The sequence below is a fragment of the Lactuca virosa genome, chromosome 8 (genome assembly GCF_052849685.1).
Source record: "Lactuca virosa cultivar CGN04683 chromosome 8, Lactuca_virosa_CGN04683_v6, whole genome shotgun sequence".
Classification (NCBI taxonomy): Eukaryota; Viridiplantae; Streptophyta; class Magnoliopsida; order Asterales; family Asteraceae; genus Lactuca; species Lactuca virosa.
The window spans coordinates 247,941,985-247,964,982 of NC_136433.1; the positions used below are offsets into that span (position 1 = coordinate 247,941,985).

Genomic DNA, 22,998 nt, shown 5'->3' on the forward strand with positions numbered 1-22,998 from the left:
TGTTACAATTACTCACCTTATGTTTAGGTTGATATGTAACGAAATTTGTAAGCCACCCACGAAGCCTTATAAAAGATGACCTTCGATACTTCTCTATAAGTATTCGATTGCAATTCACGGGAAAATACACAAGCTGTTGATCATCTATCTTGATGATTAACGAAGCAACCTTTGCCCGGGGTTTAACTGCCTTTGTGTCGAAATTTTATTTTTCGACATCATAGTTTCCAAAATTTTTGTTAATTTGCTTCTTATCTTATTCTTTTGGCACACTGCACTCACGAAATCCTTGAGGTTCTGAGTAAAACCAACTCAGGCTGATGATTTCGAACATCTGGCACATGACTTCTCTTTTCATCCCAAAAGTGAAAGAGCCTTTCTTCCATCCGAAGGTTGGTGACGGTTACAATTCCATTGGGTGAAACAATACAGGCTATTGGAGTAGACGTCTTGTATTCCTTCCGGTTTTCAAGGAGAAGTGACAGTTACTTTTTGAAGCATGGCTACTTTATCGGAATAGTGGTGTGAGTTTCAAGGTGCCACGCCGGATCTCATTTAATGCACATCCCGCTTCAAATTCAAATTCTAGGGTTACATTTAAAGGGGATTCAAGGGGTTTTTTTCAGTTTACGCTTTCAAAAGTAACTGTCACTTCTCCATGGAAAGGCCTCATGCGATTTGGAAAGAAAGGAAAGTTGTGTCCCAGATTTGTTGGACCTTTCAAAATCATCCAGAGAATTGGAAAGCAAGCATACCGCTTGGAATTGCCTGAAGATTTGGCAGGTATTCATGATGTGTTTCATGTGAGTTATCTGTGCAAATGCTTGAGCATATATGATGAAACGGTTCCGTTATCCGAGTTGAAATTGGATAATGAGTTAAGATATGTCGAAGAGCCTGAAGAGATCGTGAATGAAAGAACAACTAATCTACGTAATAAAGAAGTAGAATTGGTGCTTGTCAAATGGAAACACCATCGAGGCCCAAACTATACTTGGGAGAATAAGAATGAGATAAGAGCGAAATATCCCCATTTATTTTAATCGATGTAATTTCGGGGACGAAATCCTCAAAAGGAGAAGGTATTTGTAACATACACGTTTTGAAATCGTGTTTTATAATGAATAATATTGTGAAATACTATGTGAATTTGAATGTTGAGGTCTAACAGATGGTTTTTACTAGAAATGAAGTAAAACTATGCTTAGAATCATTCAGAAATTATTGGAAGTCTTATGAGATTCCAATCAAATGTCATATAATGAAATTCAGCGAAAATATAAAATTTGGAATAAGTAAAATTTTATTATTGAAAGTAGTAGATAATCTTGTTAGAAACTAGTAGGCGAAAACCTCGTCGAAATCCGAGTTATAACGAAGAAGTTATGACCAATCGAAGATCCGCGACAAAACCGGCACGGCGCCGAATGACGTAAAAAGTGATTTTTTGATAAACTACTTTTTAGCCTTAGTGATCTAATTGAAAGTCGTAGTATTCGTTAAACCGAGAAGTTCGATAAAAAGAACGCCAAAATCTGACTTCGTATGAGGAAGTTATGATTTTTCTAAGTTTCGGAATAGCGGTAAACAGCTAAAAACTCGAATTTTAGATCGAGCGATATTTAGCCGATACAACCTAAACGAGAATCGAAGGTCTCGTCATTTGTAGTACAACGATAAAAAGTCTGACGAAAACGGATGTCGGATGAAGAAGTTATGAATTTTTAACGGATTTTCCTGTCCCGGTCTGTTAAAAATAATAATATTAAAAATAAAGTCAAAATTAGCCGACAAAGTCTAAACAAAAGTTGTAGAGCGTAATTTTACCTATGCGTGCATATAAAGAACGTCAAAAACAGACTCGTATGTGAAAGTTATGAATCTCGGAAGATTTTGGCTCAAAAACCGAGAAATAAGTGGATAATATCGGAAATTTTCGCATGGTCAGCACTCAGCCACGTCACCTCGCATGCGAGGCTGACCCGTGTCCTCCCCCGTGCAGCCTTCCGATTGGACCGAGCTTCGGACTAGTGACCATCCAACGCGCCTTTTGGCGTCTGAGGCGACGTCAGAGACGTCTCCTAAGACGCCTCGCATAGACGCGTGTTCCTCCTCCCTCACTGCCACCTGTCTCGCTGACTCCCCATTCTCGGACCGACCCTCGCATTCTCGGCCTATAAAAGGGAGGCCTGCGAACCAGCCCGGGTACTTTTGGAATTTTGACACTTTTTCACCCTTTTTCCATATTTTTAGTATTTTGACATCCCCCGAAGCCCCGGTATCGATTATAACCCCCGGAATACGCCACGAAGCCCCCGAGAAGCCCAGAAAATTTATCTTTTCGGTTTTGAAGCCCTACCTTCGCAGAGCCCAGTTTTCAATTAAGCTCCCGGTTTTCAACATAGAAAGTCATATTTAAAGCCGAAGTGCTGCCCAAATTACTATTTTGACCCCTGGTTAATTTAAGTGAGTTTAATATATAGGAACAATTGTATGTTATGTGTTATATGTGCTATGTGCTTTTCGGTGTTATTATTCCGGGTTATTTTCCCGTGTTATTTTTAGTCGCTATTTTTAATAGCAAAGAAATACCTTTGACCATGTGATCAGTGAAAGGACATAGATTCACGTTGGTACTGGTATGTAGCCTCTGGCCATGTAGAACATGTCTCCGTAAGAGAATGATTTCTATTCTATGGCATTGGCAAACGGTTAGACAGGGCTATAAGCCTGAAATCTACCAAGATGTTAATCAGAAATCTTATGTCTTCTGTGCCATTTGGGCCTAAGCTTTATTGATGTATATCAAGTATGGAAATTGTTATGTCTCATTGATTGTATATCCTTAAATCAAGTCATTGATTGATATGGAAAGCTTAACACATGACTCACATATGCCCTTGTTGTTCCTTGTTTCTCTTTTCTTCTGCCATATTGAAGTATATATATGGCATAACGTTATATTATATCTATTATTGAACTCACTAAGCGTCACCGCTTACCCTATCAATGTTTAACAATTGCATGAGATAAGTAACCAGCACGATCGTATACTGTTGAAAGATTTAGAATAGTTTGTAATAGTACTTTTGTACTTCAGTTTATGTTTGTATAAATTACAGTATCCTGGGTAGTTATGTAATATATAACACTTTGTAATAGTCGGTTTGTATCCAGTAGTTTGTAACCTCTTTATCAATGTAAAATATTGCTTTTATGAATATGCAAGTAGCATGTTTTGGAGTAATAATATTGTGAAGTATGAAAGTTTGGGTCTTTCAGAAATACGAAAGTTGGGGTCTTTCAATAACACATAAAGCACATACTGGGCCTTGCCCACTGCATCGGACTGAAGTCCAGAAACAGCATCGGACCGAAGTCCGGAAACTAACCAGGGCCTTGCCCTCTGCATCGGACCGAAGTCCGGAACTAACCAGGGCCTTGCCCTCTGCATCGGACCGAAGTCCGGAAACTGCATCGGACCTAAGTCCGGAACTAACCAGGGCCTTGCCCTCTGCATCGGACCGAAGTCCAGAAACTGCATCGGACCGAAGTCCAGAACTAACCAGGGCCTTGCCCTCTGCATCGGACCGAAGTCCGGAAACTGACTGAATATATCATAACATAATCATAACTACTAACATAACACATATACTACATACTGCATCAGACCGAAGTCCGGAACACATAACACAAAGACATGCTTGAATCACAAAGACATCAAACACCCTAAACTATTGCATCGGACCGAAGTCCGGAACTACTGCTGACTAAACGGGCCGGCGTTGTGGCCGTAGACTCATTCCTACTGGAAGGAAAACTCACCCCATAACGCTGGCTGCTGAGATGCTAAATCTGAAACTGGCTGACTGCTGCTCCGGAACTCCCCGGCTACAATCCCATAAACACTAAATCAGATACTGATAACTGTTCTCAGGGTAAAATGACTATTTTACCCCTGGTCAAAGTCAACATCATGGTCAAAGTCAAATTCCTGGTCAAAGTCAACTTTCAGTTGACCGGACTCGCCGCGTTGGGCCGCTAACTAGTCGAGTCCCTAACACCTTTTCTAATCCTCCACCCGCTTCAACTCGTCGAGTTGGGCAAAAACTCGACGAGTTCTTCTCCCATACTAACATCGAATCTAACTTCATCCGACTCGCTGAGTTGGATGAACAACTCGTCGAGTTCTCCTTCATCATATGAACACGTCCAGACTGTGACTCGACGAGTTGCATGAACAACTCGTCGAGTTCTATGCATGCTATTACTATACAGTCGATTCTAGTCAATTTCATTGCATCCAATCCATAGATCTGGGCTTTTAGGGCTGGTTTTACACGTAAAGTTTCCAACTTTACGTGCATGCACGCGAGAATAGGGCTAGAACACCAAAGTCATCCAATAATAAGCACTTAGGGTTTGGAACAAGGCTATATTTGCATAAAGGTAGCTACATTGAGCTCCTAGAGCTCAATATCATCCAGATCTATGGTCTCCATCCTAAGGAGAGTTCGATTCTCGAGTTTGAATCATACAAAGCTCCAAGAGAACCATAAACAAGCATAAAAGAGGGTTTAATGGAAGAATAAGCAAGGTAATAACTTTATTACCAGAAAGTGTGGCAAGAGGAAGCTAGATTCTGGATCTCCTTTCTCTTCTATTGGTCTTCTTTCCTTCCTTCTCTTCTACAACTTCCAAGCTAGCACAAACCACTCAAGCTCAACAATGGGGACTAGGGTTTATAGAGAAATGCTCTAGAGGTGCTAGAGGTTGGGGTGGGTGGCTAAAATGTCGTTTAAATAGGGTACAAACCCTGTGATTTAGGGTTTCATCCGGACCGGCGGACTCGCTGAGTTCGGAATAAGAACTCATCGAGTCGCCCACTTAAGACGCGTGCAGATCCCGTCCCAACTCGACGAGTTGGCTACCGACTCGTCGAGTTTCTCTTAAGAAATGAAATACTATATATATAAATTACATACCAGAAATGGGGCGTTGCAATTCTCCCCCACTTATCTTAGACTTCGTCCTCGAAGTCTGTTGCTACTGTTCTGAAAATAACTCCGGGTAGTGCTCCCTCATCTCCTCCTCATTCTCCCACGTCCACTCTGAACCCTTCCAGTGCTGCCACTGCACCTTCACTAACTGAACCACCTTGTTCCTCAAGGTCTTCGTCTTCCGATCTAAGATCACAACTGGCCTCTCGATATAATTCAGGTTGTTATCAACCTGAATATCCTCAAATGGTACTACTGCTGACTCATCCACCAAACACTTCTGTAACTGAGAAACGTGGAAAGTGTTGTGGATCTGGCCAAGCTCTGCTGGAAGATCCAAACGGTAAGCAACCCGGCCCACCCGGGCCAAAACCCTAAACGTACCAATGAATCTGGGCCCAGCTTGCCCCGCTTCCGGAACCTGATAACACCCTTCCAAGGCGATACTTTCAGGAGGACCGTATCGCCCACCTGAAACTCCAAGTCTGAACGCCTCCTTTCGGCGTAACTCTTCTGCCGACTCTGCGCAGTCTGCAGCCTGCTACGGACCTGCTGGATCAAGTCTGTGGTCTTGAGTACCACCTCCGTACTCTCGATGACTCTCTGACCGACCTCACCCCAACAAATTGGGGTCCTACACTTCCTTCCGTAAAGCATCTCAAAAGGAGGGCGGTCAATGCTGGCGTGGTAACTGTTGTTATACGAAAATTCCGCTAATGGAAGATACGTAACCCAACTGCCACCAAAATCTAGAACACATGCCCGCAGCATGTCCTCGAGAGTCTGAATCGTCCTCTCGCTCTGCCCGTCCGTCTGAGGGTGGAAAGCGGTGCTGAAGTGAAGACGAGTCCCCATCTCGTCATGAAACCGCTTCCAAAACCTGGAAGTGAACCGGACGTCTCGATCTGATACTACTGATACAGGCACTACATGCCATGCCACTACCCCGCGCACATAAATATCGGCTAGCTTCTCGGCCGAAAGTCTCTCCTGAATCGGTATGAAATGCGCGCTCTTGGTCAGCCGATCCACTATGACCCAAATCGAATCAACTCCACATGCGGTCCTGGGAAGCTTAGTGATGAAATCCATAGTGATATCCTCCCATTTCCACACGGGAATGTCTAACGGCTGCATCTTGCCGTGGGGTCTCTGATGTTCTGCCTTGACCTTCCTACAGGTCAGGCATCTCTCAACATACCAAGCCACGTCCCGCTTCATGCAGGGCCACCAATAGTCGGGTCGAAGATCTCTGTACATCTTCGTTGCCCCTGGGTGGATGGAGAAACGAGACTTATGAGCCTCGTCCATCAACACCTGTCGTACTCCTCCCCAGTACGGTACCCATACTCTCCCATGAAGGGTCAACAATCCTCGACTTTCATAGTCGAAGGAAGCTACTCGGCCCACAATCCTCTCACACTTCTACCTCTCCTCCTTAAGGCCCTCAACATGTGCCTCTCTAATCTGCTCCAACAAGGGAGTAATCACTGTCATCCTCAGACAAATATCACTGATCGGGGCTGCTACCGCCTTCCGGCTCAGGGCATCGGCCACTACGTTGGCCTTACCCGAATGATAAAGGATCTCACAATCATAATCCTTTACCACGTCCAACCATCGGCGCTGCCTCATGTTCAAATTCGGCTGATCGATGAGGTACCTCAAACTCTTGTGATCCGTGTAAATGGTACAACGGACTCCATAAAGGTAATGCCTCCAAATCTTGAGGGCGAACACCACTGCCCCCAACTGTAAATCGTGTTTCGGATAGTTAGTCTCGTGAGGCTTCAACTATCTAGAGGCGTAAGCCATCACATGCCCCCGCTGCATCAACATTGCTCCCATACTTGTGATCGAAGCATCACAGTAGACTACAAAATCCTCTACGCCCTCTGGCAGGGTAAGAATCGGCGCCTCGCACAATCTCTGTCTGAGGGTCTCAAATGTTTCCTGCTGCTCAGGCCCCCAACAAAACACCATCGACTTCTTGGTCAGTCGGGTGAGTGGAACTGCTATCTCGGAGAAATCTTGGATGAATCTCCTGTAGTACCCTGCCAGTCCCAGGAAGCTCCGAATCTTAGATGGAGACCTCAGGACCTCCCACTACATCACGGCCTCTATCTTGGCTGGATCTACTAGTATACCCTTCTGGTTGACGAGGTGTCCAAGGAACTGCACCTCGCGCAACCAAAACTCGCACTTGGAGAACTTCGCGAAAAGTCTCTCCCTCCTCGGCGTCTCTAGCACCTCTCTCAGGTGCTCCTCGTGTTGCTCATGAGTCTTGGAATAAACCAAGATGTCATCAATGAACACTATCACAGACCGATCCAGCATTTGTGAGCCCACACGCGGTTCATGAGATCCATGAACGCGGCTGGAGCATTGGTGAGCCCGAACGGCATCACCACAAACTCATAATGACCATAGCGGGTCCTAAAAGCGGTCTTCTACACATCCTCATCCCTGACCCGCATCTGATGATAACCTGACCGTAGATCAATCTTGGAGAACCAAGATGCTCCCTGAAGCTGGTCAAACAAGTCATCTATCCTCAGGAGTGGGTAACGGTTCTTCACTGTTACCTTATTCAGCTCCCGGTAATCTATGCACATACGGTGCGACCCATCCTTCTTCCTTACGAATAGGATCGGGGCTCCCCATGGTGAACTACTCGGCCTGATGAAACCCTTGTCTAGCAGCTCCTGCAGCTGCGTAGACAACTCCTGCATCTCTGGAGGAGCCAACCGATACGGTGCCTTGGCTATTGGAGCCGCACCCGGAACCAGGTCAATCCGAAACTCGACTTGTCTTTCCGGAGGTATCCCAGGCAAATCCTCTGGAAATATGTCCGGGTACTCTCGTACCACCGGTACATCGTCAACAGTCGCCTTGCCCTTCTCTCGGGCATCTAACACATAGGCGACGTACCCCGCGCAACCCTGCTGAAAGTAGCGCCTTGCTCTCGTTGCTGAACAAAGAATCGGTCTGCGTTGTGGCCTCTCGCCCTGAATCACTAACTCTCCCCCACTAGGAGTGCGGACCCTCACTAACTGTAGCTCACAATCAATCACTGCCCCATTGGGGCTCACCCAATCCATACCCACTATAACTCGCAGGGGAATAGGAACCAAGTCCACTGAAAACTGCTCATCAAATAACTGCAGCGAACACGCCCTATGTACTCTCGCGAACCTGACGGTCCTGTCATCTTCTATCTCAACCTCAAGTGGACAATCCAACTCCCTAGAGCTCTACTAAACCTCTTGCTAAGCGCAAGTGAGACAAATGATCGGGTAGCCCCCGAGTCAAACAATACTATAGCTGAAATGTCGTTCACTAAGAACGACCCTAGACGAAAACATATAATCATGAGAAACAATCAGTATAAATAAAGAGATAAGAGAAAGATACGTACCCGTCACCACATCAGGAGTCGCTCGCGCCTCCTCTGCTGTCATTTGAAAAGCTCTACTCTTCGCCACTAGCGCCTCACTCCTGCCCTGGTGGCCGTCTGTAATCCTCAATGTTGCAGGGGCAGATGCTACAACCTTCCCTGCTGCTGCTAAACTCGGACACTCGGACTTTTTATGTCCCCTCTGATTGCAATGGAAGCAAATCAGATCAGATGCTGTGGTGGTGGTAGTAGCTGTACAATCTCTGCTCATATGCCCGGTCCGGCCGCACTTGTAGCAACCGGTACTCCCTGCCTTGCACGCCCCATCGTGCAATCTCCCACACTTGCCACACCGACTGTGGCTCTGCTGCCCTCTAGATCTGTGATCTGATATCTTGGTCTTTTTACCCGAACTCCCTGTGCCAGATGCCGCCTCTGGATTCCTCTTCTTCTCCATCACCAAATCTATCTCTCTCTCGCGAGCCCTCGCAATCATATCATCCAGCGTTTTACAGCTGGACCGGCTCACAAACTGGCGGATATCACTCCGCAACATCTCATGATAACGGGCCTTCTTCATTTCCTCATCAGCCGCGTACTGAGGAACGAGAAGAGCCCTCTCCCTGAACTTGGCGGTAATCTCCGCCACTGTCTCTGTAGTCTGGGTGAGATCATGAAACTCCCTGGCTAACTGCTGCACCTCAATAACCGGTGCAAACTCGGCTCTGAACCTGGTAGTAAAATCAGCCCAAGTCACCGCATCAAGTGCGGCATCATCCCCGATGACATGCCCGATCTCCTCCCACCAATCTCGTGTCCTGTCCTTCAGAAGACAGGATGCTAGTCTGACCTTGTCCCCCTCGGGACATCTGCTGGTGCGGAATGCGTTGGGGACATCTGCCAACCACCTAGTACTCGCTATGGGGTCCCGCCCCCCATGGTAGTCTGGAGTTCCACAAGCCCGGAACTCCCTAAAAGTGAGTGTGTGCTACCCCATCATGGTCGCCACCTCAGCACGGAATGTGCCCAACCTCTCGTCCATCAGCTCCAAAATACCCTCCTTGATCGAACCGAAGATCACATGAGTCTACTCGAGTATAATGCGAGTAATATCAAAAGAGAGAAACTCCCTAGTCTGCTTATCCAAATGCCCGGCCCCCGAGCCTAATCCTGATCCCTTACCGGCACCTGAACTGCCGTCCGCTATCCTAGAGCGTAAAACCACCATTCTGAAACACATAATGACAATGTCAGAAATACTGATAAATCTCGAGGGATCACTACTACTACAAGTTCCCTGATCTCGTCTCAGCCTTCCTCGATTTAAGTACGGATTCTCTGCTTTCAGTAGTACGGGCCCATACTAACTTCCACATCTATCCATACTTTCCTCAAGAACTGCCTTGACTCCACCAAGTCACTTCTACTGCTACTGATCTCTGCTACTCTTATCCTAGGCTTGCCCTAGGGAAATCTCTGACTCAACCAAAACCAGTCCTCAGCTGCTGAAGGCCTCCTTGTAATGCCAATTAGCCATCACCTGAATACCATCACATGTGACGAGGCTCAGATAATCCTTCAAGTAAAAGACTCGTTCCTACAACGGTTAGACTCGGACGAGAGCTGCGCAATAGGGCCAAATCCAGCTCTCTGAGATTATTCAACCCTGATCACATGTGATGTGACGTATTCACCTAATGGCTAACTCCCATCACTCAGAGTCCCACAAAGCACAAAGCAAGCAACATTCGGACACAGGAAACTACTCAAGCAAATCTATCCTCATAACGAGAAACTGTACTAGCATATAATGCTAAGCTCATACTATCAGGCATAACCTAAACAGGCTATCCTACTGTTGTCTACTCAATACTAGCATGCAATTCTCATAAAGCTGAAACACATATAGCAGGCACATAAGGCATCCTCCTAGATCCTTAGTCCTATTCTAGCATGTTGTTCTACTGAAACTGATAATCATAACATAAACTTGTATGGGTAATTCGGGAGTACTCACTTGAGCTCGGCTGATCGCATGCACCACACCCTTTTCCCTTTCTCAAAAACTCTTTTCTTTTTAAGTTTCTTTTTTCAAAAATTCTTTCGAAAACATTTTTCGTTTGAAAACCTTTTACCATTTCCTTAGTTTGAGTCCAGTCATACCCGAAAGTGTGCCTGAATCCCTCAAACCAAGGCTCTGATACCAACTTGTAACGTCCCAAAAATATAACCCAAAAAAAATTTTGTTTTAAAACATAACTAAAACCATAATATATAAATGTCATATAATAGCCCATGAAGCATGTGTCTCAAAATGTCATATCAAATGGATCAAATCAAAATTGTATCAAAACATATCAAAATATCTGAGTAAAACTCCCAGGATAAAAACTGTAACTGTGGTGTGTGTCATGCCATCATCCCGAGCTCTTCCCCTTGCTAGCGGAAGTACCTGAAACCAAAACTGAAATTGTAAGCACAAAGCTTAGTGAGCTCCCCCAAACTACCACATACCAAACAATAACACATAAAGCACATACTGGGCCTTGCCCACTGCATCGGACCAAAGTCCGGAAACTGCATCAGACCGAAGTCCGGAAACTAACCAGGGCCTTGCCCTCTGCATCGGACCGAAGTCCGGAAACTGCATCAGACCGAAGTCCGGAACTAACCAGGGCCTTGCCCTCTGCATCGGACCGAAGTTCGGAAACTCCATCAGACCGAAATCCGGAACTAACCAGGGGCTTGCCCTCTGCATCGGACTGAAGTCCGGAAACTGCATCGGAACGAAGTCCGGAAACTGACTGAACATAGCATAACATAATCATAACTACTAACATAACACATATACTATATAATGCATCAGATCGAAGTCCGGAACACATAACATAAAGACATGCTTGAATCACAAAGACATCAAGCACCCTGAACTACTGCATCGGACCGAAGTCTGGAACTACTGCTGACTAAACGGGTCGGCATTGTGGCCGTAGACCCATTCCTACTGGAAGGAAAACTCACCTTGTAACGCTGGCTGTTGAGATGCTAAATCTGAAACTGGCTGACTGCTGCTCCGGAACTCCCCGGCTACAATCCCATAAACACTAAATCAGATACTGATAACTGTTCTCAGGGTAAAATGACTATTTTACCCCTGGTCAAAGTCAACATCCTGGTCAAAGTCAACTTCCTGGTCAAAGTCAAATTCCTGGTCAAAGTCAACTTTCAGTTGACCGGACTCGCCGAGTTGGGCCGCCAACTCGCCGAGTCCCTAACACCTTTTCTAATCCTCCACCCGCTTCAACTCGTCGAGTTGGGCAAAAACTCGACGAGTTCTTCTCCCATACTAACATCGAATCTAACTTCATCCGACTCGCCGAGTTGGATGAACAACTCGTCAAGTTCTCCTTCATCATATGAACACGTCCAGACTGTGACTCGACGAGTTGCATGAACAACTCGTCGAGTTCCATTCATGCTATTACTATACAGTCGATTCTTGTCAATTTCATTGCATTCAATCAATAGATCTGGGCTTCTAGGGCTGGTTTTACACGTAAAGTTTCCAACTTTACGTGCATGCACACGAGAATGGGGCTAGAACACCAAATTCATCCAATAATAAGAACTTAGGGTTTGGAACAAGGCTATATTTGCATAAAGGTAGTTACATTGAGCTCCTAGAGCTCAATAGCATCTAGATCTATGGTCTCCATCCTAAGGAGAGTTCGATTCTCGAGTTTGAATCATACAAAGCTCCAAGAGAACCATAAACAAGCATAAAAGAGGGTTTAATGGAAGAATAAGCAAGGTAATAACTTTATTACCAGAAAGTGTGGCAAGAGGAAGCTAGATTGTGGATCTCCTTTCTCTTCTATTGGTCTTCTTTCCTTCCTTCTCTTCTACAACTTCCAAGCTAGCACAAACCACTCAAGCTCAACAATAGGGACTAGGGTTTACAGAGAAATGCTCTAGAGGTGCTGGAGGCTGGGATGGGTGGCTATAATAACGTTTAAATAGGGTACAAACCCTGGGATTTAGGGTTTCATCCGGACCGGCGGACTCGCTGAGTTCGGAATAAGAACTCGTCGAGTCGCCCACTTAAGACGCGTGCATATCCCGTCCCAACTCGACGAGTTGGCTACCGACTCGTCGAGTTTCTCTTAAGAAATGAAATACTATATATATATAAATTACATACCAGAAATGGGGCGTTACAACTAACATGAAGAGAAGTATAACATTATAATTAGAATACTCTGATTTGCAAAAGCTAATTTGTTTTAAATTGATTATTCTGAGTATTATGATTTCGTTTAAATTTATATGTACTGTTAATAATACGTAATTAATGTGTATATATAGAATATTCTAATAGAATAATTATGTACTTTGTCTGTTCATGTAGAATAATATGCATAATGTTCTAGGATAATCTAAATTATATGTAAAATATTCTAATATTATGAAATTGTATGGAATATTTTGATATTAAAGTGTAATATTCTAAATTGTGTTATAACATATAAAATGAACTTATATTACATAATATTCTGATATTATATTCAATATTATGAATATACATAACATTCTAACAGAATAATTTAATTAGGTTGTCTATATTTAAGTTACAACTTAATATTCTTATAGAATAATGTTATAGGTTGTTTGTATATGTAGAACATTATAAATAGAATGTAACAATAAATGATTATATGAACATCAAATATCAAACCAGAATATAACAATATATATGTAAGAAAATTAAAATAATGCACAATTTATTTGTAAATACCAATGTAAAAGTAAAAACATAGAATATAGTGTTATCGTTTTATTCAATTACCTCAAAGACATCACTTGAAACCAAAAAAAATATAAGCAAATTTACAACATCCCACTACATAGAATGAGACTCTCTAGGAAATTATTATCGCACCACATTCTCTACAGTTCCATTCAATACTTACCTAAAAAGTTGTAATTATAGAAAACATGAAAGTTTTAGCTAATTTCATAATTGTATGTACCACTTTACATTGTGAAAGGGGTTTGATGGGTATTACTGCTGTAATGAAAATGTTTAAAGTTTCACAAATGTAGAGAACAATTTCATTAAGAAAGAAATAAAGAGAGTGCAAGGAGTAAATTAAACCAACATCCTCATTACAGATTTCGATTCTAAAGATGAACCAAGTCCTCATCATCGATCAACTTCTAAGCCACTTTAACTCTTTATGGACCAAGCACCATTGAAACCAACATGTCAATATGCTTCTTGAAGTTCTCATCATTAATTAATGGTGGTAAGATATGGATGATATGCTTCTTCTAACATATGCACTAAACATTTGCATCGATGACAATTGTATATCCTTCAATCACTGACAAAAAGAATAAGTACACCAGTCATCACTAAGTTAAGAAAAATCATCTTGGAATTTGGGGTCAATATCATTAAATAGTAACAAAGTTTAAGGGTGGGAAGGAAGGAGTGATCTATCAGACTCTACATAAAACTCTCTATTCATTCAGGACTTTCATCAAACATGTAGAGTGTATGTATAATGTATGAGAATTGGCTCAAGAACAATAATAGTTTTGTACATACCTCATTGATTTTATAGAATGAGCACAAAATAACTCAAAGATACATTGTTTTTGCTTGCTTATCTTCATTTAATATGTGCTCGAATGCACAAAAAAAACAAAAAGCTTGAAATTGATAATCGATGGCTGAAAGCAAATACTTGAAATGATAATAGATTTAAGATGAAGTTAAATTGATAAAACACCTGATTTGAGAGTAAAACTCGAAGCATCAATCAGATGGAAATCGATATCAGTTGATGATTAATTACCAATGTTGATGAATGGCTAAAAATTGTTCATCTAAAATTAAATTGAAGCTTGAAGTTGTTGAATATCATACTTTTAGTTACGATTCCATTAAATGAAGGGGGCAATTTTCTATGAAGGATTGGTAAAACTTGGTTGCGATTGAGAAATCATCAGCAAACAAAGGGGGGCGACTTCTCTGTTACGATCAATGTCTTGGTAAATGAATTGAAACAGATGAACTCGTAAATCACAAAAACTATAGATGTAGAAGAATGTAGAACATGATTAACCAAAGTCAATCAGATTATCAACTGCAGAAGTAGAAGAATGAAGAACATGAACTCGAAAAACAAAAAAAAAATGTACGACTTTAAAAGCTATGATTTAGCATTGTTCGATCAAGGTCAAACTCAAATTGATTACCGGTTGAAAGAATATAAGATAGAAGATAGAAGATCGACCTGATTTTTGTTAACAAATAAACAATAATTATGCTATAGAGGACACCATTTCAGAGTAAATTTAACCCATAAAAGTAGAACAAGATTGCAATTTTATGGCTCAATCTTTTAGCTTCATTTGTGCTTCATGATATTTTCTTGATTTTGCTCGATCTTTGCAACTTGATGATTAATTATCTCGAGTGTCTTCTATAAGAAAAAAGACTTTGAAACCACTGGTGTTGAAGTTACCACTGCCACTGAACACTGTTTACTACTCAGTACACATGTACAATCTTTATTGCCAATCCTATTTATTGGTCTACAACTTGCCAAGAAGCATCTAGCTGCCAGATACAATAATAAACCCCATGCCGAGATCGTTGACCACTGCACATAAGATTTCAAATCTCTTTTTCAGTTATTATAAAAAATCAGTCTTTTTTACAAAATGTTTCTTTTTTTTATTCAGATATTGTATTCTTGGAGATGGTTGTCAAATGGAAGGGATTGCAAATGAAGCATGTTCAATTGCAGGCCATTGGGGTCTTGGAAAAGTTGATTGCTTTTTATGGCGATCACCACATCTCGATGATTTATTGAAGCTTGATTTGGTTTCCTTTGGGTTTGATTTGGAAGTTTGATCCTTGTTTGTGAATCTGCTATAGAAATAGTAGATATTAAACTTGATTTGATTGCAATAACTTTGAATTCTTTTCCTTTTGAAGAAAAATGCTTATATATCATTAGATTTCAGAACCTGACAACTTTACAACTTGTTGGATAGAAGGGTAAAATATTCATTTGTATTATGAGCACAACAATTTAGAACATATTTTCATTCAGAGCCTCTAAATCATTAGGGCCTATCATTTAGAGGTTGCCAAACTACCCTTTAGTTTATACTCTTTTAACATAAAAATTATGTACTTATGTTATTTATATGTTTATAATAGTGTCCAATATTAATATCAACTGTGAAGATATATTAAAAATTGATACAAGTCAGTAGATTCTATTTATATTCTAAATTTACAAGTTTATATAACGTAATAAAGGTATAAACTATTATTGGAAATGGAATGACGAAAAATATAAAGATTTAAAAATGAGGTCATGAAAAGTTTTAAATGAAAATTAGTATGGTGTCTGGATTGGTGGGGCCATATTCTCAGCAAACATGAACCAACCAATTTTTTACAAAGAAAATTTAAAGGGTCCTAATAATCCACAAAACTTGCAAAACTTTTCTCACCTGTTTGGCTTAATTCAAAACTTCAATATAGACCACTACTGTTTTTCAAGAGAGGAAGAAACAAGATGGCATATGCACATGTCCAGATGTTCATGGAAAAGCTGAAGCAACTGATATACTCCAATGATATTCCAATGATCAACAACCCATCAATTTTATGTGAAAGGCCTCAATTCCAACTGCTTTATGAAGAGCTTGACTCCATGATCCAAACCCTTTTCAACCATGAAGACCAAGATCTACACAACTTTGAAGAAGTGAGAAAACTGAAGAAAAGATTAAAAGCTGCAGCTGAAGAGGCAGAAGATATAGTTGATATCTTTATATCATCTGTGCACGTTAGAAATAACGGGTATTTCACTATCTCTGATGTCTTTCAAACATCTCTGAACCTTGAGGATGTTATGAGATCAATTAAGTCTATCAAAGTGGAATTCATGACCACAAGAATCGATAATATGAAGATTGATTTGTCTCAAAGAACTGAGTCAGCTGCTGGAACTTCCAATACTACAAATTCACTAGGATCGAAGAAAGTATTAGAAGAAATGGTGGTGGGGCTATGTGGTGATGTTGTGCAAATGCAATCTGCTGGAACTTCCCGCATTAGAAATTCACTCGGATCGAAGAAAGTAGTGGAAGAAATCGTTATGGGGTTTGATCGTGATGCTGAGATAATACGGGACAAACTTGTTGAAGATGGAAAGAAGTTGGATGTGGTCTCTATTGTTGGTATGGGTGGAATAGGTAAGACTACCCTTGCTAAAAAAGTCTTCACTGATCCTTTTGTTGTTTATCATTTTTATGTCCGTGCATGGGTCACTGTTTCCCAAACATATGACAAACGGGATCTATTGATTCAAGTTTTGTCATCCATAGATAAACAATTAGAGCTTGAAGAAGCAACTGTTAGGATCGAGACACTTAACACACCACTCTAAACACACGAACAACAAAGATTTAAGGTGGTTCGGTCTATTTCTGACCTACATCCACACGAGGTAACTAGGAGTTTATATTTCTTGGTGCTAATATGCACTCACTCTTTGTTGCTAATTTTTACAATACAGATGAGACTCATATATAGAGTCTGAAGTAAACAATTGAACAAGAAAAGCAGCCATGAAACATGCATCCGGGAAATATGGATCACCTCTCCTTTTCCACCTTTTTGACTTGCTTTTCAACCACTAATATTTGAGTGGAATCATGATTTCTGCCACTAATATTTGAGTGGCTTCACCTACTCAACAATCTCCCACTTGAAGCCACGGAATAATCTTCACATGTGCTTCAACTGTGCATTTGTATTTCCGTAAAACTTTTCATCTTAGCTCCTTCCTAGTTACCCAGCCTTCTCTTCAATTTACCTGAAGGCTAGTTGAAGCTTCCGTTAGCTCCAACACATCAGTCATGGCTAAGTATGCCACTGACCTGTTCTCTGTCTCCACCGGCTCCCACTGAAATGAACTGCCCGATCCTGGAACATCCTGAGAACAAACGACACTCTCCATGTGAAACAGATAATCTGGAGAGACTTTTACAGATGGAATACTGGTTCTCTTAACCCACTGTGTTCTGGGTATTCTAGCTGAAGCACAACCCTTGCTCCCACTGCTATGAATGCCCTTGACTGGTTTTTCTGAACCGTTCCAAACACGTTCAACCTGAATCTGACCTGTGACTCTGGGTTTGCCATCTGCAAAGCAAACCTTCTTCTGTCCACGAGACTCTATGAACCGGATTTTGTTTTTCTTCTGAACTGGGACGGTTACTCCCTCAGATGGTAATCTGACCATATATAATGAACCCTTCTTATGTCCACGAGCTATCACAAGATTTCCTTTGACAACCTTCCACTGCCCATTCCTGAACTTAACCTCGTGTCCCTGTTCATCCAACTGCCCAACAGAAATCAATTGTTTCTTCAGACTTGGAATTACCCGGACATCCTTCAAAGTCCATGGACCAACTGGAGTCTTCAAAACTAAGTCACCTATGCTCGTCACATCAAGAACTTCATCGTTCGCCAGTCTTACCTTACCAAAATCTCCTTCTTTCAGATTCTGCAGTGCTTCACGGCTGTGGGTAGCGTGAAATGAAGCACCCGAATCCATAACCCAGGAATCCACATTGCTCTCCACACTACAGATCAAAACATCATCATCTGAATGGTCTACTGCAGCGTTAACTTCTTTCTTGTCTTTTGGACATTGATTCCTGAAATGTCCAACCTCTTTACAGTTCCAACAAGTCACATCATTTCGAGTCCTCGACTGACTCCTTCTCCTGTTCCCGCTCCCACTACCTCTGTTATTTTTTCTACCTCTGACCGCATTCAATTGTTCATTTGATGATTCCCCGGAATTTCTTCGTCTGACGTCTTCGCCTAGAATTAAATCCCGAATTCCCTCAAAAGTGAGCTCTTTCGATCCTGAGGAACTAGTAACAGCTGTAACTGTTCCGGACCAACTGTCAGGTAATGATGATAACGGTAGTAAAGCTTGAACTTCGTCCTCAAATTTTATTCCCACTGACCCAAGTCTGGATAAAATCGAGTTCAAATTGTTGATGTGTACTGTAACTGAACTTCCTTCTCTCATCCTCGTGTTGACTAGCTCCCGAATCAGGAAGACTTTATTTGCTGCCGACGGCTTCTCGTACATATTAGACAATGCCTCCATGATTCCCTTTGCTGAGGTCTCCTTCAAAATGTTGAAGGCAACATCCTTTGACAACGTCAGTCTAATAAATGCCTTGGCCTTCTTATCCAAAATCTCCCAGTTTGTCTGTGTTATCGCCTCCGGTTTTTCACCTAAAACTGCGTCCAAGTCTTTCTGCACGAGCAAATCTTCAATTTGCATCTTCCACCAACCAAAATCTTTCCCATCAAACTTCTCAATCTGAAGCTTACTGTTTTCTGCCATTTTCTGAAAGATTAGGGGCTAAACTGCAATTTTTCAAATCTGCTACAGTGTTGCTACAGTGCCTGCTGACGTCACCGCTGACGTCGTGCTACAGTGCTTGCTACAGTTTCTGTTGACGTCACCGCTGACGTCGTGCTACAGTACCTGCTACAGTGTCGTCTTCTCCGGCAGAATTCCGGTGCTACAGTGTCGTCTTCTCCGGCGGAACTTCGGTGCTACAGTGTCGTCTTCTCCGGCGAAACTGGTTTTTCCGGTAACTATTCCGGCAACCTTTGACCGGCGATTTGGACGTCTTCCGGTGGTCAAAAAATTCATAAAAAAATATTTTCGGAATCTTCGGAACGAGGCCTTTCCAACGGTATACACCAAAATCGTTTTTGACGAAAAAAAATTTCGACCAAAAAACTGAAAATCACCTTCTGGAGCTAAAACCTTGCTCTGATACCACTTGTTAGGATCGAGACACTTAACACACCACTCTAAACACACGAACAACAAAGATTTAAGGTGGTTCGGTCTATTTCTGACCTACATCCACACGAGGTAACTAGGAGTTTATATTTCTTGGTGCTAATCTGCACTCACTCTTTGTTGCTAATTTTTACAATACAGATGAGACTCATATATAGAGTCTGAAGTAAACAATTGAACAAGAAAAGCAGCCATGAAACATGCATCCGGGAAATATGGATCACCTCTCCTTTTCCACCTTTTTGACTTGCTTTTCAACCACTAATATTTGAGTGGTATCATGATTTCTGCCACTAATATTTGAGTGGCTTCACCTACTCAACAGCAACAGACTCTCAGCTTCATGAAAAGTTGCACAAACGCCTAAATCGTCAGAGATATTTGATTGTCATTGATGATATTTGGAGTACAGAGGCATGGGATAAGTTGAAGTTATTTTTCCCTGATGATAACACCGGAAGTCGAATTCTCCTTACGAGTCGCCTCACTGAAGTTGCTGCGAACGCAAAATCAGATGGACTCATTCATCATTTAAAGCATTTGACAGAAGAAGAAAGTTGGAAGTTGCTTTGTGAGAAGGTGTTCAAAGGAGACGAGTGTCCCAAATGGTTGATTGATCCTGGAATGCAAATTGCAAGAAACTGTCACGGATTGCCTCTTTCTGTGGTTGTGATGGCAGGAGTTTTAGCAAAAGAACCAAGGAGTAAAAATTTGTGGGTAAAAATTTCTTGCAGTGTCCACTCGTACATTGCTGGTGACGAGAAAGGATGTCTGGAAACAATAGCATTAAGTTACGACCATCTGCCTCTTCACTTGAGAGATTGCTTTCTCTATCTGGGAGGGTTTCCAGACGACCTACAAATCGATATACCATGGTTGCTTTGGTTATGGATGGCTGAGGGATTTATACAAGAAGATGGAAGGCGAAGCTTGGATGAAGTTGCAGAGGGTTACCTGATGGATCTAGTTGACAGAAATCTTCTAATTGTAGAAGGAAGGTATACTATGGGTGATGTCCGTTATTATAAAGTCCATGATCTTGTGAGGCAGGTATGTGTGGAAAAAGGAAAAGAAGAAAGATTCTTCCTGAAAATAGACTCCCCACCATCTAACCGTCTTTATGATATAATAGGAAAACAAAACAAGAAATTGAGAAATTGGAAAAAGGTAATTACCACACATAAGCCACGCCGTGTGTTCACATATCAAGAAATCAACATTAAGAGATTGTCTCCTCCGCCCACCCCAAGTATTCGATCATTTTTATGCCTTGAAAGGAAAACAACCATAATTCACAATATCTCAAAGTTTTTCTGTTCCTTTGCATGTCGTATGGAGTTAAATCCAGAAAAGTTTTTCTGTTCCTTTGCACTTCTTAGGGTGTTAGATCTAGTAAAATATAAATCGATTGATTTTTCCCCTGGTTTAGCATTACTAGTTCACTTACGATACCTTGACATTTGGCTGTCATCATTCCCACCATCAATATGCAATTTATGGAACCTTCAAACCCTCATTGTTACAACGAGTTCTAGTTCTATGGTTTTACCTAGTAACATATCAGATTTGGTGAATCTGAGGCATTTATGGTGTAACGCAGATCTTTATCTTCCTTCTGTAGGAAAACCGATGAAACTAGTGGAAGATATTTCGAAAGTGATGTTGGGAGATGGGGTAGATAATTTTCAGAAATGTTTTCCCGGGATCAAACAACTTACATCTACTCTTTACTCTGACGAGGAAAATGACTTTGAAGTACTCCATCACCTTCAAATCTTGACGCTAATCGGGCCGGGCTACAGAAGAAGGAGATCAGTTGATGAAGAATTGGTCAGAGGTGAACCAAACTTGGGAAAGAATCACATTATTAGGTTCCCTGCAACACTCAAATATCTTGAAATTGTAAGGTGTGGTCTACTGTGGAGCAACATGTCGATCATTCAATCGTTACCAAATCTTGAGTTTCTTGTAATAAAAGACAATGGATTTGAGGGAACCCTGTGGGAAACAGGTGAGGAGCAGTTTCAGCGACTAAAATTCTTGGTACTTGAAAAGTTAAATATCAAACAATGGGAAGCCTCAAGTATCAACTTTCCATGTCTCCAAGAATTAGAGGTGTGGAATTGTGTCGATCTTGGAGAGATACCCCTTGAATTAGGGGACATCTCAACGCTTGAGTCTATTGACGTTGATAATTGTTGTGCTTCTCTTCTCGAATCCCTTCAAAAAATACGACAGGAGCAAGATGATGCGGGAAACAATGAACTGAAGATCAAAGTTGATGGATGGAAAATACCCTCTTGTGTACCCAGGAATGACGATTAATGCATTTTACTTGTGGAGTCAGCAACTGATATCATGAATGTTTTGTACATAATTAGTTCGTGTCTTTGCTACCTAGTACAATGTCTGTTGGTATTCTTTACCCAATTTGGTACTCTTCAATTTGCTTTTTTCCATTACTTGGTTGAATTTTTGTTTTGGTCAAGTCTTCTTAGATGAGTTAGGAGTGAAAGAATAAGGCAATCCAGCAATAATTTTTTGTATGGAAAAGATTTACCATAATTAAGCATCCCTCGGGAAGACCTGTTTCAGTTAGCTGTGAGTTTTTTTTATTACCGACTGCATAAATGAATGCAAGTGTAGCTTGATATAAAGTAAAATAGTGTTTTTTTTTCTACATAAATGAATGCAAGTGTAGCTTGATATGCAGAAATCTAAACAAGATGTCACATTGGGGAACATCGAATGAAACTTTATTTGCATTAGGGAAAATCAACACTATTTAAGTTACTAAATTTCATGATTCAAAACTTAAACGGAGACAACTTTGTACCAAAAGTCATATTTGTGCAATGGTAAATACCCTCTTTTTAACCCAACAGGGGTGTTGATTGGATCGATATTAATTTCAATCTAATAGGTTTTCTAAATTAGTTGTAACCGAACAAAATAAGATATGGTTTCATTGGTTTTGGGTTATTTGGTTCGAATAACTCGTTAAACCATTTAAAATTTTAATTCTATATTTTTTTTTACCATGGATAAAAAGGGGTATTGAATAAACCGAAATACAAATCAGTTGTAACATAGGTTTAGTGTTAAGAACACCTTCAAAAAATTTATAAAGTAAAATTGACATCCATTTTTACAACTCACAGAATGTTTTAGCATTAGACAAATTGCAAAGTACATTGCATACTCATTTCTACATCTTATGATATGTTATAATTTTAAAGAAAATTGAAAGTAAGTTTCACAGCTATAAATATAATATATGAATATTAATCTTATTTCTTATTCAATGTAAGTGAAATACTAAAAATTTAATAAAAACCAAATTGAATTACCTGAAAAACTAACCCAAACCTTATTTGGTTTGGTCAAGTTATTCAGTTTTTGTTGTTTTATTTCACCCCGACCAATAATATGCATTTCTTATGATCTAAATTAGAAAGTACAGGACTACAGGCAGTCATAAGAGATGGAGGTGCAGGTTGTGCATAAGGCCCACAATATTGAAGGGCCCAAAATTTAAATTTACAGCCTAAATATAATATATCATTCTTTCTTGATCTGAAATACCTGAAAGCCCTTAGGTGGAGAAATAAGAACAATGAGTTGCTATTTGGGTTTCTTCATTCTAATTTTGCAATCTTTTAGAATA

General features: G+C 41.1%; 1 protein-coding gene across 1 annotated transcript; it reads left to right on the plus strand.

Moving 5' to 3' along the window:
* The first annotated feature begins 15,952 nt into the window (after positions 1–15,952).
* LOC145129000 (putative late blight resistance protein homolog R1A-3) lies at positions 15,953–21,896 on the plus strand. The gene is made up of 3 exons (XM_079063761.1): positions 15,953–16,432; positions 16,517–16,831; positions 19,652–21,896. The coding sequence occupies exons 1-3, from the start codon at positions 15,999–16,001 to the stop codon at positions 21,654–21,656; spliced, it is 2,754 nt and encodes a 917-aa protein (XP_078919887.1). The 5' UTR covers positions 15,953–15,998; the 3' UTR covers positions 21,657–21,896.
* Positions 21,897–22,998: the final 1,102 nt, after the last annotated feature.